The sequence below is a fragment of the Bombina bombina genome, chromosome 4, assembly GCF_027579735.1.
Source record: "Bombina bombina isolate aBomBom1 chromosome 4, aBomBom1.pri, whole genome shotgun sequence".
NCBI lineage: Eukaryota > Metazoa > Chordata > Amphibia > Anura > Bombinatoridae > Bombina > Bombina bombina.
In genome coordinates, this window is record NC_069502.1 from 390,838,191 (window position 1) to 390,858,190 (window position 20,000).

The 20,000-nt window shown below is 36.0% G+C and overlaps 1 protein-coding gene across 1 annotated transcript in view; it reads left to right on the forward strand.

The window, feature by feature from the left end:
* The window catches only part of USP13 (ubiquitin specific peptidase 13), a 342,814-nt gene that overhangs the window by 320,354 nt on the left and 2,460 nt on the right, over positions 1-20,000 (forward strand). The window contains exons 19-20 of the mRNA XM_053710167.1: positions 13,209-13,371; positions 13,968-14,052. Coding sequence (XP_053566142.1) covers positions 13,209-13,371; positions 13,968-14,052 — 248 coding nt within the window. The remainder of the gene's footprint in view (positions 1-13,208; positions 13,372-13,967; positions 14,053-20,000) is intronic.

The following is a 20,000-nucleotide window of genomic DNA, read 5'->3' on the forward strand; positions in this document are numbered from 1 at the left end:
GGGATATAAAAAGATATCCAAGGAATTGAGAATGCAAATCAGCAGTTATCAAACTCTAATAAAGAAGTGGAAAATGAAGGGTTCTGTTGAAACCAAACCATGGTCAGATAGCCCAACTAAAATTTCAGCCACAACTGCCAGGAAAATTGTTCGGGATGCAAAGAACAACCTACAAATAACTTCAGGTGAAATACAGGACATGTGGTGTGGCTGTTTCAAGATGCACAATAAGGAGGCACTTGAAGAAAGATGGGCTGCATGGTCGAGTCGCCTATGATGAAAGGTACACCATTCCTACTGTGAAACACAGAGGTGGATCGCTGATGTTTTGGGGATGTGTGAGCTAAAAAGGCACAGGAAATTTGGTCAGAATTGATGGCAAGATGAATGTAGTATGTTATTAAACAGAACACCTCATTTTCCACTTCTTGCTTAGAGTTTGAACACTGCTGATTTGCTTTTTCAATTCCTTGGGTATCTTTTTATATCCCTTTCCTGTTTTATACAGTTCAACTACCTTTTTTCCCACAGATCCTTTGACAATTCTTTTTCTTTCCCCATGACTCAGAATCCAGAAACGTCAGTGCAGCACTGGATGAAAGATGCAAGGGTCTGTCAGGAGTGCAGAAACTCATTGAGCTTTATATACACACACACTAATTACAAGCAAACAGATCACAAGTGAGGATGGTTACCTTTAATAGCCATTTAAACCCTTTTGTGTCAACTTGTGTGCATGTTATCAGGCCAAAATCACCAGGCTATGTAATCTTTTGATCAGAGTCATTTGGGTAGTTTCTGTTGTCATTATGATTTAAAAAGAGTAAACACAGTTGATTGATAATAAATGGTTTCAGCCAAACACTAACCATGAGTGTAAGAAAAGTTTTTGTGTTATCATTTTGTGTTGTGAAAAATGGCCAAGAAATCATAAATTCTGCCAGGGTATGTAAACTTATGAGCACAATTGTGTGTATGTGTGTATATATATATATATATATATATACACATATATATATATAAATATATATATATATATATATATATATATATATATACACATACACACACACAGTATCTCACAAAAAGGAGTACACCCCTCACATATATATATACAGTGGATATAAAAAGTCTACACACCCCTGTTAAAATGTCAGGTTTCTGTGATGTAAAAAAACTTTTTCCACCTTTAATGTGACCTATAAACTGTACAAATCAATTGAAAAACAAACTGAAATCTTTTAGGTAAAGGGAAATAAAAATAAAAAAATAAAATAATATGGTTGCATAAGTGTGAACACCCTTTCATAACTGGGGATGTAGCTGTGTTCAGAATTAAGCAATCACATTCAAAATTATGTTAAATAGGAGTCAGTACACACCTGCCATCATTTAAAGTGCCTCTGATTAACCCAAAATAAAGTTCAGCTGTTCCAGTAGGTCTTCCCCGACATTTTGTTAGTCGCATCCTACAGCAAAAGCCATGGTCCGCAGAGAGCTTCTAAAGCATCAGAGGGATCTCATTGTTAAAAGGTATCAGTCAGGAGAAGGGTACAAAAGAATTGCCAAGGCATTAGATATACCATGGAACACAGTGAAGACAGTCATCATCAAGTGGAGAAAATATGGTGCAACAGTGACATTACCAAGAACTGGATGTCCTTCCAAAATTGATGAAAAGACAAGAAGAAAACTGGTCTGGGAGGCTGCCAAGAGGCCTACAGCAACATTAAAGGAGCTGCAGGAATATCTGGCAAGTACTGGCTGTGTGGTACATGTGACAACAATCGCACGTATTCTTCATATGTCTGGGCTATGGGGTAGAGTGGCAAGACGGAAGCCTTTTCTTACAAAAAACAAAAAACAAAAGCATGTTGCAAAAGGTGTTCTGGTCTGATGAAACCAAAGTTGAACATTTTGGCCATAATTCCAAAAGATATGTTTGGCGCAAAAACAACACTGCATATCACCAAAAGAACACCATACCCACAGTGAAGCATGGTGGTGTCAGCATCATGCTTTGGGGCTGTTTTTCTTCAGCTAGAACTGGGGCCTTAGTCAAAGTAGAGGGAATAATGAGCAGTTCCAAATACCAGACAATATTGGCACAAAACCTTCAGGCTTCTGCTAGAAAGCTGAACATGAAGAGGAACTTCATCTTTCAGCATGACAACGACCCAAAGCATACATCCAAATCAACAAAGGAATGGCTTCACCAGAAGAAGATTAAAGTTTTGGGATGGCCCAGCCAGAGCCCAGACCTGAGTCCAATTCAAAATCTGTGGGGTATTCTGAAGAGGGCTGTGCACAGGAGATGCACTCGCATTCTGACAGATTTAGAGTGTTTTTGCAAAGAAGAGTGGGCAAATATTGGCAAGTCAAGATGTGCCATGCTGAAAAACTCATTAACAAAAAAGACTGAGTGCTGTAATAAAATCAAAAGGTGCTTCAATAAAGTATTAGTTTAAGGGTGTTCACACTTATGCAACCATATTATTTTATTTTTTTATTTTTATTTCCCTTTACCTAAAATATTTCAGTTTGTTTTTCAATTGAGTTGTACAGTTTATAGGTCACATTAAAGGTAGAAAAAGTTCTGAAATGATTTATCTTTGTCTCATTTTTTTACATCACAAAAACATGACATTTTAACAGGGGTGTGTAGACTTTTTATATCCACTGTATATATATAACAGTATCTCACAACAAGGAGTACACATTTTTGTAAATATTTTATTATATCTTTTCATGTGACAACGGAAAAGAAAGAAATGACACTTTGCTACAATGTAAAGTAGTGAGTGTACAGCCTGTATAAGTGTAAATTTGCTGTCCACTCAAAATAACTCAACACACACTCAGCCATTAATGTCTAAAATGTTGGCAACAAAAGTGAGTACACCCCTAAGTGGAAATGTACAAATTTGGCCCAAAGTGTCAATATTTTGTGTGGCCACCATTATTTTCCAGCACTGCCTTAAGCCTCTTGGACATGGAGTTCAACAGAGCAACACAGGTTGCCACTGGAGTCCTCTTCCACTCCTCCATGACGACATCACGGAGCTGGTGGATGTTAGAGACCTTGCACTCCCCCACCTTCCATTTGAGGATATCCCACAGATGCTCAATAGGGTTTAGGTCTGGAGACATGCTTGGCCAGTCCATCACGTCTTGAAGGTTTGTTTGGGGTCGTTATCATGTTGGAATACTGCCCTGCGGCCCAGTCTCCGAAGGAAGGGGATCATGCTCTGCTTCAGTATGTCACAGTACATGTTGGCATTCATGTTTCCCTCAATGAACTCCCCAGTGCCGGCAGCACTCACGCAGGTCCAGACCTACGTATATATATATATATATATATATATATACTGTCTGTGTGTGTGTATATATATATATATATATATATATATATATATATATATATATATACATACATACAAACACCTTGTCATATATAGTATACATTTTAACCCTTATTATTATTATTTTGTTATATTTATGTAAATAGTTTTTATCAGATAGTGTATATACTGTATAAGTTTAACTGTTTATTATAATGTATTTATATTGTGGTTGGTTCAACTTTTTTTTAACTCCTTATCCTTTACGCAAGGTCTCTCGCACTAACCTGATGAGTGTAAAATGCAATTGTGCTTGGGTGTTTGTGTTTACTTTCAACTTAAAGGGGCAGTAAAGTCAAAACTAAACTTTCATGATTCAGATAGGGCATGCAATTTTAAACAATTTTCCAATTTACTTTTATCATCATATTTCCTTTGTTCCCTTGGTGGTATTTTTGAAAAGCTAAACCTAGCTAGGCTCAAATTGATTTCTAAACCGTTGAAAACTGACTCATAGCTCAGAGCATTTTGAAAGTTTTTCACAGTTAGACAGTGTTAGTTCATGTGTGTCATATAGATAACATTGTACTCACTCCCGCGAAGTTATTTAGGAGTCTTCACTGATTGACTACACTGCATGTCTGTCAAAAGCACTTAGATAAGGAGGCTGTCTGCAGAGGCTTAGATACAAGGTAATCACAGAGGTAAAAAGCATATTAATATAACTGTGTTGGTTATGCAAAAACGGGGAATGGGTAATAAAGGGATTATCTATCTTTTTAAATAAGATAAGTGTAGACTGTCCTTAATATGAGTGCCAGATAACGCAGGCGCAATATTTTAATATCACGCACTCTAAAGTTAGCCCTGTATCTGCTCATTGTTTAAAACCATGTTCTACATTTCTTAAATGCAATAGAAATGCTGTGTTTTGTGGCGTTTTGAGCTGGAAGCAGGTTTTCCGTCTGTCATTATACCTTCAGCTAAGTGTATGAGTGCATCCTTTTATTTCTTTTTTAATATTGCATGTGCTTTTATGGGAATATGCTTTAATGTATTCTCTGGTCCAAGAGGTTAAAGTGACATGGGTCTACCAGACAAAGAGATGTTTTATTAAACATTACAAGATGATTTTCTATGTAATCACAATGCTGTAAAGGTCAGGACCTTGAATCACTACACAGAAGCAGCATTTGAAAGATGGAAAGTTTTAGTTTTTTATGTGACAGATTCTGCTTTTCCTGTTAGTTATCTAAAAAGAAGATTCAGTCTGTTGATTTCTTTGTTGAAGATGTTTTCTCCAGTTCATCCTTTTTAGAATCCAAAACATGGCTGATGTAGACTATGCATTAATGCACCTTTGCATTAAAGGGACATTAAACCCAAACATTTTGCACACTCTTGAGCTTACATTTCTGCTTTTCAACAAAAGCTAACAAAAAAAACGAAGAAAATATGATTATAGAAGTATATTAGAAAGTTGTTTAACATTTTATATTCTATCTAAATAATGAAAGAGTTTTTTTGGATTTTATGACCCTTTAAAGCCCTAAGCCTGCATTTTTTTTCCAACACCTGAGATCTCATATCGTGGAGCCTTTATAACTTTTGTGTGTTCCAGCTAACCTTTTCAACAGAGCTAAACTGGAAGCTTCTAAGTAACGGCTAGATTACGAGTTTTGCGTTATGAGGGGTGCGGTACTAATTTGCACGTTATTATCACCTCTCACTTTCCTACAGCGCTGGTATTACAGGTTTTTATAAACCCAGCGTTAAAAGACAAGAAGTGAGCGTAGAGCAAAATTGAGCTCCATACCGCACTCCAATACCAGCGCTGCTTAAGTCAGCGGTGAGCTGGTTGTACGTGCTCGTGCGCGATTTCCCCATAGACATCAATATGGAGAGCCGGCTGAGAAAAAATCTAACACCTGCAATAAAGCAGCGTAAAGCTCAGTAACGCAGCCCCTTTGATTCCTATGGGGGAACACATTTTATGTTTACACCTAACACCCTAACATGAACCCTGAGTCTAAACACCCTTAATCTTACACTTATTACCCCTAGTCTGCCGCCCCTGACATCGTCGACACCTACATTATATTTATTAACCCCTAATCTGCCGCTCCGGACATCGCCACCACTGTAATAAATGTATTAACCCCTAAACCGCCGCACTCCCGCCTTGCAAATACTAGTTAAGTAGTATTAACCCCTAATCTGCCACCCCTAACATCACCTACTTACTTTTATTAACTCCTAATCTGTTGCCGCCACTATACTAAATTTATTAACCCCTAAATCTAAGCCTAACTCTAACACCCCCTAACTTGAATATAATTAAAATAAATCTAAATCAAACCTACTATTAATAACTAAATAATTCCTATTCAAAAATAAATACTTACCTGTAAAATAAACCCTATAACATAACAAAAACAGTTTCCCTGGTGAAAGTCAGTCACTCGGCAAAAAATAGTAGTTAAAGTCTCTGGTGTATAGAATAAGAGCCACATAGAACAAAGAATATTTCTATAGAGAAGTGCCCAAAGCGTATACCTGTATATGCAACAGGAGAGAGCCAAAAGCTACGGAGCAAAGGAAAGCCAAATAACTCTTACCCCAATCCAAATTAAATAGACAACGCTCTGAAAGTCTCTAGACCACGGACCATACCTCGCTGGAAAACAAACAGATGCATGAACCACAGCTTCGGTGTGGAATTATTCAACTTGCAATACCTCCTATCCTAGCGGTTTCCTCCGGTGCCAATGTCCCTGTTCAAAGCGTGGCGTGTGTCACATGACGGTTACAAGGGGGGTGTGTATGGTTAGTACTCCAATAAGCTCCCGAAGCTGAAAATGCTGGGTATCGATTCCGTCCAGCATACAACACATCAAAGGCAGTTCTCTTGCAAATTGCGTGCTCAAATACACCAGGTGACGGATTCCATCATCATATATAAAACATAGTAATTTATTGAAACCAATTAAAATGTTTCATAGCCACCAGCACAAGAAAAAATAGGGAACAGCTGGTCTGACTAGTTTCGGCGTCTTGCCGTAATCTTAGACCTGTTGGGTACTCAAAAAGCGTGGTCTTAAAAGTACACTCTAACACAGTAATTGGTTAGAAAGAGAGGTCAAGAAACCTCCCATATTAACCCCTAACAGTATTGGATAAATAGATTAACGCTAAAATAAGGGAGAGGTTTGGAGGACAAGTGCATATATGGACATTATGTTGAACAAAACACAGTTAGATGATAACAATTATTTACAGTTATTAACAAAGATATAATCAGTATTTAGGGCATAGAGAACGTGTAAAAAAGACTAGATATACACACTAGGAAAAATGCCTAATAAAGAAATATCTTTGGTCTAGAAGAATAAATAAGCTCTTAAAGGGGTACAAGCCAATATAGCTGCAACAGGGATTACACAATTATCTGGAAGTAAGGTCACAAGAGCAGCAATAACAGGGTGAAGAATTTCAAATGAACAATGTGATGTATTTAAGTCACCTATCTAAAGTCATATATCTATAAAAGTGTACACATTAGCCAGCAATACAATATGATGTAATATAAATAAGGCACACAGGCGAACTAGGTATATAGTAATTATGCATGCAAAAATGTGCTATGACCTCAAAGTATGTAGAAACCATATTTGGCATGCACATCTACGTGTGCACATATGTACACACTAAGATAACGGCAAAATACTAGTGATCAGCACCAATGGTTAATTAAATAAAATTCAGTTAAAGCCATATGGAACCTGGGTGCCTAATTTGAATATCCAAAAGGCTTCCTGGCGTGTTAAAACAGCATTTTTATCACCTCCCCTTGGTGGTTGTCTAATGGATTCAATGGCTTGCCATGTGAAACTCTTCACATTACCACCATGTATGTCCAGAAAATGTCTTGACAGTTCCGAGCAAGATATTTTGTTTTTTATGTAACCTAGGTGTTCCCTAATTCTTGTACGGACATCCCTAGTGGTCATGCCTACATATTGTCGACAATGTTCTGTGCACTCAATAAGATATATGACATATTGTGAAGAGCACTTAATGCAGCCTTTGGTTGTAAATGATGTGCTGTTGGTACAGGAATAGAAATTCCTCCCTTCTATGAGATAATCACAAGCCTTGCATCTAGTCACTCCACATTTATATGTACCATCAACACTCAACCAAGTGGATACACGCTGTTTTTGTGGCAGTTGATTAGGTGAAAGAATATTACCAAGTGTTCTATTCCTAGAATACACACATTTCAAACCTTTTTCTACTGTAGGTTTAAGTGATTTGTCTCCATATAGAATAGGAAAATACTTTTTTAAGATATTGCAAATGTCATAGTAATCAGACGAATATTGGGTAATGAACAAAGTTCTATTGTCTGTTTTGCGTTGTTTCGGTAAAAGTGTGTCAGATCTAGACATTCTAGTGACCTCCTGGGACACATTTTTTTATCAATTCACCAGGGTATCCTCTCTCTTTTAATCTCTCTCCAATATGATGGCTTTCATCTACAAAGTCTTTGTCCCTACTGCAAATTCTTTTTGCTCTCAACAGTTTACCCTTAACAATACCTTTATATACATGTGTTGGGTGGGCACTCTTTCTATGTAATAAGGTGTTACCTGATATTGGTTTGCGATATAGTTTGGTATGTATGTTCCCTGACAATGTATCTCCTGTCAGAGTGATGTCCAGAAAATTGATTTCCATTTTTCTCCACTCATGGGTAAAGTTTACCCCATTATTACTTTCATTCAAATATTGAACGAACATCTCTGCAGTAGATTCATCAGAGGACCATACCATAAGCAGGTCGTCTATAAATTGTTTATAGAACAGTATGTGAGAGATATATGGATTACTATCTGCATAGATGAAGTTGATTTCCAGCCACCCCATAAAGATGTTAGCATACGAGAGGGCAAACTTTGCCCCCATGGCTGTACCTCGTCTCTGCAGATAGTAAATTCCCCCAAAAAAGAAGTAGTTGTGTTTGAGTAGAAAAAGAGTGACTTTGATCACATAATCTTTAGTCTGTTCATCCATATAGCCACAAGAATCAAGGAAAAATTTAACTGCTACAATACCATAGTCATGTGGTATGCTGGAATACAGCGATACCACATCTATAGTAAGCCAGCTACTTTCAAGAGACCAGTCAAAGTCTTTCATAAGTCATAGTATGTGTGTGGTATCTTTAACATGGCTAGACAAAGAAGACACCATAGGTTGGAGAATTGCGTCCAACCATTCAGACAGAGGCTCAAAAAGTGAGCCTATGCCTGAAACGATAGTTCGTCCCTTGACCTTCTAGATGCTTTTATGCACTTTGGGCAAATGATGGAAAATAGGAGTAATGGGGTTTTTTACATACAAAAACTTGTATGTTTCCTCATCCAAAATGCCCAAGTGCCTACCATCATCCAGGAGGTTAAGTAATTCTCTCTGAAAACGATTTGCTGGGTTAGCCGGCAAAATACAGTATGTATTGGTGTCATCCAGTTGTCTCCTAGCTTCCGTAATGTATGCCTCTTTGTCCAGAAGGACCATGCTCCCACCCTTGTCAGAGTTTCTTATAATCAAAGACTCATTATTCTTGAGGGAATTGACTGCCTCCCTGTCTTTGTTGGACAAGTTGTTGTTGCGTGGTCCCCTGGAATCGTGTAAATGAGTCAGGTCTTCTACCACCCTCCTGTGAAATAGCTCTAAAGTTTTTCCTCTAGTCTGAATCGGATAAAACTTAGATGTTTGTTTAAATGTTGGGAGATTGGAGGTAGAAATAGTATTGGAAGTATTAGACTCAGTAAGTAGTCTCTGCAATACCGCTACATCACGAGCATCCTGAAAATTGGCATTACTAGCTAAATCATTCTGATGGGGATCACTTGTTGGAATGGGCACACTGTCATCATTTGTTCCCTGATGATCTACATTCTTAAAGTGTTTTTGCAATGTCAATTTTCTGATGAATTTATTGACATCGATTATGGTATTAAAAAGGTTAAACCCAGTGTCAGGGCAAAAACCTAAACCATAATTTAGAACTTTTTCCTCAACAGGTGTCAATACATATGATGACAAATTAATGATACTACCTAAGTGTGTATTTTCCAATTTTTTATTTCCCTCAGTGAGTATCTGTGTTTGCTGATGGTGTCTGTCCCTCCCCCTGTTGGTGGTTTCAGGACTGACAGAAAAACCTGTACATTGTCTGTATTCCCATTGTTTCTTACCATGCTGGTAGAGGGTATGTCTTTATTAGAACTAGATATATCTTTAGACTTGTTACCTAAAACCTTAGGTCTTGCCCCCAAATCGTCACTAATAAAACTATGAGAAGTGGGTAAATTCTCTTGTATAGGTGTGTCTATAGTGGAGGCAATGGATGCATTATCATACTCTGAACCTGAACCTGAATAATCCTCACCAGATGTTAAGGTAGCAAAAGATGTAAATTCTGTTTCTTGTACACTACTGTCTACAAAGCTAACTTTTTATCTTATGTTTGTTCTTTCTCTGTTTTCGATAAGAATTCTTAGATTTATCACTGATCGAGTTGTCACTGCTTTGAATCCATTAGACAACCACCAAGGGGATGTGATAAAAGTGCTGTTTTAGCACGCCAAGAAGCCTTTTGGATATTCAAATTAGGCACCCAGGTTCCATATGGCTTTAACTCCGAATTTGATTTAATTAACCATTGGTGCTGATCACTAGTATTTTGCTGTTATCTTAGTGTGTACATATGTGCACACGTAGATGTGCATGCCAAATATGGTTTCTACATACTTTGAGGTCATAGCACATTTTTGCATGCATATTTACTATATACTTAGTGCGCTTGTGTGCCTTATTTATATTACATCATATTGTATTGCTGGCTAATGTGTACACTTTTATAGATATATGACTTTAGATAGGTGACTTAAATACATCACCCTGTTATTGCTTCTCTTGTGACCTTACTTACTTCCTGATAATTGTGTAATCCCTGTTGCAGCTACAGTAGATATGATATCTAGCCTGATTGTATTAAATTGGCTTGTACCCCTTTAAGGGCTTATTTATTCTTCTAGAGCAAAGAGATTTCTTTATTAGGCATTTTTCCTAGTGTGTATATCTAGTCTTTTTTACACATATTCTCTATGCTCTAAATACTGATTATATCTTTGTTAATAACTGTAAATAATTGTTATCCTCTAACTGTGTTTTGTTCAACATAATGTCCAGATATGCGCTTGTCCTCCAAACCTCTCCCTTATTTTAACCTTAATCTATTTATCCAATACTGTTAGGGGTTAATATGGGAGGTTTTTTGACCTCTCTTTCTAACCAATTACTGTGTTAGGGTGTACTTTTAAGACCGCACTTTTTGAGTACCCAACAGGTCTAAGATTACGGCAAGACGCCAAAACTAGTCAGACCAGCTGTTCCCTATTTTTTCTTGTGCTGGTGGCTATGGAACTTTTTAATGTGTTTCAATAAATTACTATGTTTTATATATGATGATGGAATCCGTCCTTTGTTTTTGATATTGAGCTACAATATAACTAATAGTTACATTGTAGCTAGCTTAGGGTTTATTTTTATTTTACAGGCAAGTTTGTATTTATTTTAACTAGGTAGAATAGTTACTAAATAGTTATTAACTATTTACTAACTACCTAGCTAAAATAAATACAAATTTACCTGTAAAATAAAACCTAACCTAAGTTACACTAACACCTAACACTACACTACAAATATATAAATTAATTTAAATAAAATAAATTACCTAAATTAAATACAATGACCTAAATTACAAAAAAAACAAACACTAAATTAAACAAAATAAAAAACAAATTACAAGATATTTAACTAATTACACCTAATCTAATAGCCCTATCAAAATAAAAATAAAACCCTAGCCTAAACTAAACTACCAATATCCCTTAAAAGGGCCTTTTGCGGGGCATTGCCCCATAGAAATCAGCTCTTTTACCTGAAAAAAAAAAATACAAACAACCCCCCCAAGAGTATAACCTACCACTCACACAACCAACCCCCCAAATGAAAGCCTAACTAAAAAAACCTAAGCTCCCCATTGCCCTGAAAAGGGCATTTGGAAGGGCATTGCCCATAAAAGCGCATTTAGCTCTATTGCGGCCCAAAGCCCTAACCTAAAAATAAAACCCACCCAATAAACCCTTAAAAAAACCTAGCACTAACCCCTGAAGATCCACTTAAAGTTTTGAAGATCCGACATCCTTCCTCAACGAAGCTGGGAGAAGTCCTCATCGAAGCGGCAAGAAGTCCTCAACGAAGCCGGGAGAAGTCTTCATCCAAACCGGGAGAAGTGGTCCTCCAGACGGGCAGAAGTCTTCATCCAGATGGCATCTTCTATCTTCATCCATCCGGCGCAGAGCGGCTCCATCTTCAAGACATCCAGCGCGGAGCATCCTCTTCCAACGAAGTCTTCTTCCAGAATGAATATCTCTTTAAGTGACGTCATCCAAGATGGCATCCCTTAGATTCCAATTGGCTGATAGAATTCTATCAGCCAATCAGAATTAAGGTTGAAAAAAATCCTATTGCCTGATGCAATCAGCCAATAGAATTGAACTTCAATCCTATTGGCTGATCCAATCAGCCAATATGGTTGAGCTCGCATTCTATTGGCTGTTTCAATCAGCCAATAGAATGCCAGCTCAATCGTATTGGCTGATTGGATCAGCCAATAGGATTGAAGTTCAATCCTATTGGCTGATTGCATGAAAACTGGTGTATACAGTCCCTTTAAACTCAGATATATTATCTAACACTTCCTATCTTCCAACTCACCGCCAATGAAACATGTTGTGCACAGCATTCAAATGAAACTTACTATCTAAAGTTGTAACTGAACTACTCTGCTGAAACAAAGAACATGTTTTACTACATATTCTGCTGTATCCTTTTGCAGCAGGGGTCACCTGCTGTCCATTATTTCCTTTGTCTGTCACCCTTCTCTATCATAGTTTCAATCATATGTCTTTAACTATTGCTTCAGTGTCTTCTCTTTTGGTTCTATGTCTTTTCTTCTGCAACTGTTTGTTGTGTTACCCAAAGGGTTATCATTTAAAGGGCGAAAGTATGTGATTTTAAACAACTACCCAATTTACTTCTATCTTCTAATTTGTTTTGTTCCATTGATGTGCTTTGTTGAAAAGCATTCAGCTATCTCCCAGCATGGCATCGCTGCTCCTTCACTAAAGGATACTAAGAGAATTAAGCAAATTAGATAATAGAAGTAAATTGGAAAGTTGTTTAAAATTGTATGCTCCAATCTAAATCATGAAACAAAATATTTGTTTTTTAAGATCCCTGTTATTTTCAATTTATACTTTCTCACTTGGAATTTGATATATTTTTTAGCATTCTCCCAATACCGTCACTGTACTGATGTTTTCTGTCGGATGTTCTAATCCTAGATTGCTTACCCCCCTTCAGAATATGTGAAATGTCTAGCTTTTATTTATAATCCCTTCTATATAAACACCAAATATCTCCCAAACTATTAAAAAAAATCTTAGCATGCCATGGTTGATGCAACACAATTATACTTGACTTTGCTTTTGTGGTGCCATACAAATAAGGGATAATAATCAATTATACTTTACCACACTCTGCACATTTGATTTTTATAAAACAGAGACAAATCAGAACAAAGCATTGTATATAAACATGAAAACCTTCTTTATTCAAGAAATGTACAGTATCTGAAAAAAATTTATGTGCATTCTAGGTAGAAAAGACTCTTCAGATGTATTTATGTCTAAATTGTTATTCCTATATTCTTTCTTGCCATCCTATCTTCAGAACAATAATCTGGAGCGAGCTCTGGACTGGATCTTCACTCATCCTGAGAGTGAAGAGGACAGTGAGATGGCTTCACAATCCACAGACGCTGAAAATAATGCTAACAACGGCATCCTCACAGATGGTCTACAGGAAGGACCTAGAGTCAAAGATGGAAATGGAAGTAAGTCAGAAGGAAGATAGAATGTATCTGTTAACATATATGAAGAAATACTCAAAATGCTTAGTTCTAAACATCTGATTAATAAAAAAGAAAGAATGTTACTAGATATGAAGGGTGACAATATACCCAGACTTACTTTGACCCAAAGCGTGTTGAATATTTCCATCTAAAATATTTTGTTTTAATAAAAAAAATGGTCTAATCCAATCTAACTTTGTTATCCATAGACCCATAATATTTTATGTCCAAAGTTTTAAGCATTATCAGTGTTCCAGAAAATTATTACAAATTAATCTCGGCATTCAGCAAGTATATTCACAGCATATGGGTCTGACCAACTACCTTTGACTGATTGTGTTCTTATCACCTTTTCTAAACCTTTCTTATCACCTCTTCTAAACCTTTCTATTTGAGTAAAGTATAGAACAATTATATGCGCTGTACCCAGATTAAACATAGCCAATATATATTTTTTATCCCTGGTATCTTACTGAATCTAATTTATTAAGGTATAAACAAGTGCTATGCAATTTGGTGGCACTTTACAAATAAATTATATGACCACCTATGATATGACAGCTTATTTTTTTTCTTAGGATATGAACTGTTTGGATTCATCAGCCATGTTGGAACATCAACCATGTCTGGACATTATGTTTGTCATATCAAGAAAGAAGGAAGGTAAATCTTTAAATATCAAATGTTTAAACCATAGGCATATGTAAACCACTAGTTAAATACAAAGAATAATTAAAACCCCAAATATCATTATAAATTATATTGGACCAATCCTTTCATCTAATAGCTCATCGGGTCCCTCCTGGGTTAGGACTACTAATTGGACAAGAGGAAAAATATCATATTTAATTCCATAAAATAGTAGATGAGGTTGAAAGAAGACAAAAGACCATGGAGTTCAATTTTTATTATCTTTCCCTGTTCTTGCCACCTCCGGACTTCCATATAGCCTGTAGGAGCAACAGATAATCAGAAACTGTTATGCCCAAAGCTATATTTGCATTGGTAACATGCTCATCCAGTCCCTGAGTGCATAAATATTTTCATTTGTTTGAATATTTTTCCGTCACACTTTCTTACAGGTATATTTGTTCCTAGTGTTTATATAGTGTGTTGCATTATTGGAATAGTCTGAAACCTCCCATATGTTTTCTGATTTGACTTTCCTCCCTATATATACAAGCTTTCCCGCCAGAGTCATTTCTTCTGTCTTTTTAGGAATGTAGGTAAACTGGGCTTTAGCTTGGCTGCTTGCTGCATTATATGTATGTTTACTAATGGAGAAGATTTTCCAATCTATATACAGCATGTTTTCTATAAGTTCCACCACACCTGAAATACACCTGAGTTGCTTTTGGCCTTTTGAAGTTCACTCTGGGCTCCAGTACACAATAGATTCTGTTACCTAGGGTTTGTTCCAGGAAAAGAGTTGGGATGTTGAACTCTTACCTCTTTCAGACAGAGGTATCTTAAGAGGTTTTTGTGATCCTTTCAGTATGTTTTTCTAGGGCTGCATGTTTTACACTAACTTTCAAGGAGTCATACATGCGTACCTTAACTTTAGATATATTGTGAGCCTCTGATTTGCATAGGGTTTCTGATTCTAGCTCTAGGAGTCTTTTTTTTCCCCCTAGAGACAACTTTTTTCTCCTATTGTCTATAAGAAGGAAGAGGTGTACAAGTTAGTAATACAGGTGAGGCTAAATTAATGCATAAGACAGTACTTATAACCCTGGATCTCAAAGAAACATGGAACTAAAATGATATGCTCTGTCTGAACCATGAAAGAAAAAAATTTGGCATGAATTTCTAATTTACTTCTAGAATGTAATGTGCTTCATTCTCTTGGTATTCTTTGTTGAAGCAGTAGCTATGCATTACTGAAAGCTTGATGGGAACCAATAACATGAGGCATATATGTGCAGCCACCAATCAACGGCTCCCAAGCCTAACTAGCTATTCTTTTCAACAAAGGATATAAAGAGAACAAAACAAATTAGATAATTTCAGTAAATTTTACAGTTGTTTAAAAATCACATGCTCTATCTGAATCATGAAAGTAAATAATTGGTTTTCATGTCCCTTTAAGGATAACATTAGGTGTTAGAATAATGGGGAAAAATGTACTCTCAAGGCAAAGAGGAAATAGATCTAAAACCAATGAGGGGATAGGATAATCTGTCAAAAAGTTACAATCTGGCAGGTATGAATCATAATTTCTGTGTCCTAGAAATCTACGATGATGTTCCTGCACTATATGTGCTTATTTCAATCTTATCCAAACATTCCACTATTCCCTTGATGGATGGAACTTATTTTGAGCAGGTTTGGGGCCTTTTATCAGCATCTGAAGCTTTGTGCCAAAAAGCCTTATACATGTGAACACAGGAATCGGTAGTTTTATAGGTTAAATGTAATGTAACACAGATAAATAAGATGGCTAACAAAAAGAGGATGACCACTTACAAAATCTGCATATGAATTAATTGAATCACTGATGGCTTAAAGATAATATCCTTTAAGAATTCTATGGATTGTAGATCTGATTTAAAAAAAAAAATTACTCCATGGAATCCATTTATAGGACAGCCATTTCTATTTCATATTAAAGGGACAGTCTACAATATCATTTTTATTGTTTTAAAAACAAAACAAAAACATAATCCCTTTTTTACCCATTCCACAGTTTTGCATAACCAACAGTTATATTAATATACTTTTTACCTTGTATCTAAGAACCTTCTGACAACCCCCTGATCACATGACTGTGACTATTTATTATCTATTGACTTGCATTTAGTACTGTGTTGTGCTAACTCTTAAATAAGTACCCGGGCGTTAACACAGTGCTATCTTTATGGCCCACATGAACTAACAGTCTCTTGTTGTGAAAAGCAATTTAAAAAGCATGTGATAAGAGGCAGCCCTCAATGGCTTATACATTAGCATATGAGCCTACCTAGGTTTAGTTTCAACTAAGAATACCAAGAAAACAAAGCAAATTTGATGATAAAAATAAATTGGAAAGTTGATTAAAATTACAAGTCCTATCTGAATAATGAAAGTTTAATTTTGACTAGACTGTCCCTTTAATCCTAAAGGTCGATGATCTAAAGCTCTACTCTCTGCTGAGATTATCTAAGAAGTCTTATGAGTACTGTGAGGTCCCTAAAATCGTTAAAAAAAAGGCAAATTGTAGCTTGAGTGCAGTTTATCTAGCTATGCAGGGTTCTGGATATGAATAAGAGACACTTACATTGCAAAATATTGCTAAACTAAAAGCCCACAAAAACTGATTTCTTTCCATGTAACCAGGCTCTACATTTTGAATGTTTTAATCCCACTTCTTCCAAGTCCAACATAGAGCGATGGTGTCACTATGTTCATGTCTCATCCTTTGGTTGGGGACTTTGGAAAGCATATGACACCAATGGTTTTTTAGTCATTCAGTAAAGAATGTTATATCAAGATGAGCCGAAGCAAATTCTAATATAAAATAGGAAGACACAGTGAATTCCACTAAAAATAAAATACAAAAAAAATATAAAATTATTTAGTGTTAATACTAACACAATTAAGTATGTAATCTCAATTTTCAATATTTGTAATCCAAAGGAACCAATTTATTTTCAGTCAATAAAAGGACATAGGATTAAAATAGTGTAGTTCTGTTGGAAGTTAGTAGTTATTGCAAACAGGTAGGTGGTACTCACACTTAGGGGAGCTATAACTTAGCTCTCAATGAATTGGTATAAAGCCCCTAGGCTATAATGAACACTGCAGGAATCCGGAAAATATTCTAAAACAATTTATTAAAAAAGAGCAATAACAGCAGACTTACAAAGCCACAGACTACAGGATAAAGGCAAATGTACTCCTAACATACAACTTGGCCACTGGGTAACATTCTGCAATCTCAGTGTTTCACTTACGGCAATGCAAACAGTCCCGCCCTATATGTGACATATTGGTCCAGTTCCATTTCCTACCTTTTATATCAACAAAGAGAAATGGATAACATTAAATTATTCATAGCCAAATATATATGTAATAGTGTAGAGGAATAAACACAAATTAGTTATTATTTCCATCTGCAAATGTGTCTATATTATTCACTTTAAGTTCTCTTAATCTCATCACCTATTTCTTATTGGACTCAAACTTAAAATCTATATGGAAACTAAATATGTTAAGGTTGTGACCTTACCATTCTCCTAACTTCTATAGGTGTGGATATAATATTAATTTTCTTAAAAGAAATTCAAATTAAAAAATGTTTCGATATGGGAAAGTTTATCAAAAGAAGTTATATTCATATTCACAAATATATGTATAGAAATTCACAGATATATGTATATAAATATCTATTTAATAATAAAAATAAAAATAAATTCTAACAACAAAGGATTGTGGATTATTTAAATAAAAAAAACTAAACATTGAAACATATGAATTTTTTTTTTAAATATGATATTGTATATTTCAAGGTATTTGACTGGGGAGGTTTTAAATGTAATCGCTCACGCGCTAACCTGAAATTCCACTAGATTAACTGTGTTAAAGTCGAATGTGCATTAGGAATACTTCACATTCGTATGTTCTTCATTTAAAAGAAAATATTAATTTAATGTTTAAATATATATTTCTATATATATCTGTGTGTGTGTATATACAGTATATATATATATATATATATATATATATATATATACACTGTATTTATATGAAATACATATATATATATATAGAGATAACTATTTAATAATAAAAATATTTTTTTTCTAAGAAAATAGGATTGTTGATTATTTCAATAAAAAACAAACCATTAAAACATATTAAATTGTTTAAATATGATATTGCATATTTCACTATTTGATTGGGGAATTTTTCAAAAGTATGTGTATATATATACACCTTTGGATGAACTTACACAGACACTCAATCAAAAACCACTGTGAAACAAAATACTGCACCCCTGTTGGTCACCATTTCACCCAACCTGACCACTCCATCCAAAACCTCAAAATCAAGATTCTCAGAGGCAACTTCAAAAACACCATGGAAAGAAAAATATTTGAAATAAAAATGATAATGCGCTTCAACTTGCTAAATTCTGGACTAAATGTGGACTCTGGTTTCTTAACCCATTATCAATTTTTTTTTTTAATGTACTTTCATATACTGCAGTCAATTACATTGTATATTCCACACTCTCTATGCATAGGTACGCAGGTAAGCCTATGTCCACACTTTTGTCATTATTATTATTCCCCCTTTTTTTTCCATTCTCCTTTTTTGACTATCTTATGAATACCTTATTTCACATCTTTATACGTATTGATTCTATGTTGATATATAGCTTTATGTCAGTATGTGCTTTGTGTATAACCATATATTTCCCCTGCCTGTTATCCTTCACTGGACACTGTTTGCCTCTGTCTCCTAAACCCCCCTCATGATTTTACGACACCCCTCCTCCCCCTGCATTCAGACTTCTGTAACACTCTCTGTCTTTTTAGCCTGTGTTTTAATATATAATCTGTACATTCCATCAAATTGGTTAGTATTGCTTCAGACTTGAAAAAGGAAGACATTCTTCCGAAAGCTTGTCACCTTATAAATGTATAGTTAGTCCAATAAAAAAAGTATCATTGCTCAATGCAATACTCTTGTTATTTTGAGATATATACAGTGGGGCAAAAAGTATTTAGTCAACCAACAATTGTGCAAGTTCTCCCACTTAAGAAGATGAGAGAGGCCTGTAATTTTCATCATAGGTATATCTCAACTATGAGAAACAAAATGTGGAAACAAATCCAGACAATCACATTGTCTGATTTGGAAAGAATTTATTTGCATATTATGGTGGAAAATAAGTATTTGGTCACCTACAAACAAGCAAGATTTCTGGCTCTCACAGACCTGTATCTTCTTCTTTAAGAGGCTCCTCTGTCCTCTACTCATTAACTGTATTAATGGCACCTGTTTGAACTTGTTATCAGTATAAAAGACACCTGTCCACAACCTCAAACAGTCACACTCCAAACTCCACTATGGGGAAGACCAAAGAGCTGTCGAAGGACACCAGAAACAAAATTGTAGACCGGCACCAGGCTGGGAAGACTGAATCTGCAATAGGCAAGCAGCTTGGTGTGAAGAAATCAACTGTGGGAGCAATAATTAGAAAATGGAAGACATACAAGACCGCTGACAATCTCCCTCGATCTGGGGCTCCACGCAAGAGCTCACCCTGTGGGGTCAAAATGATTACAAGAACAGTGAGCAAACATCCCAGAACCACATGGGGGGACCTAGTGAATGACCTGCAGAGAGCTGGGACCAACGTAACAAAAGCTACCATCAGTAACACACTATGCTGCCAGGGACTCAGATCCTGCATTGCCAGACGTGTCCCCCTGCTTAAGCCAGTACATGTCCGGGCACGTCTGAAGTATGCTAGAGAGCATTTGGATGATCCAGAAGCAGATTGGGAGAATGTCATATGGTCAGATGAAACCAAATTAGAACTGTTTGGTAGAAACACAACTCATACTGTGAAGCATGGGGGTGGCAACATCATGCTTTGGGGCTTTTTCTCTGCAAAGGGAACA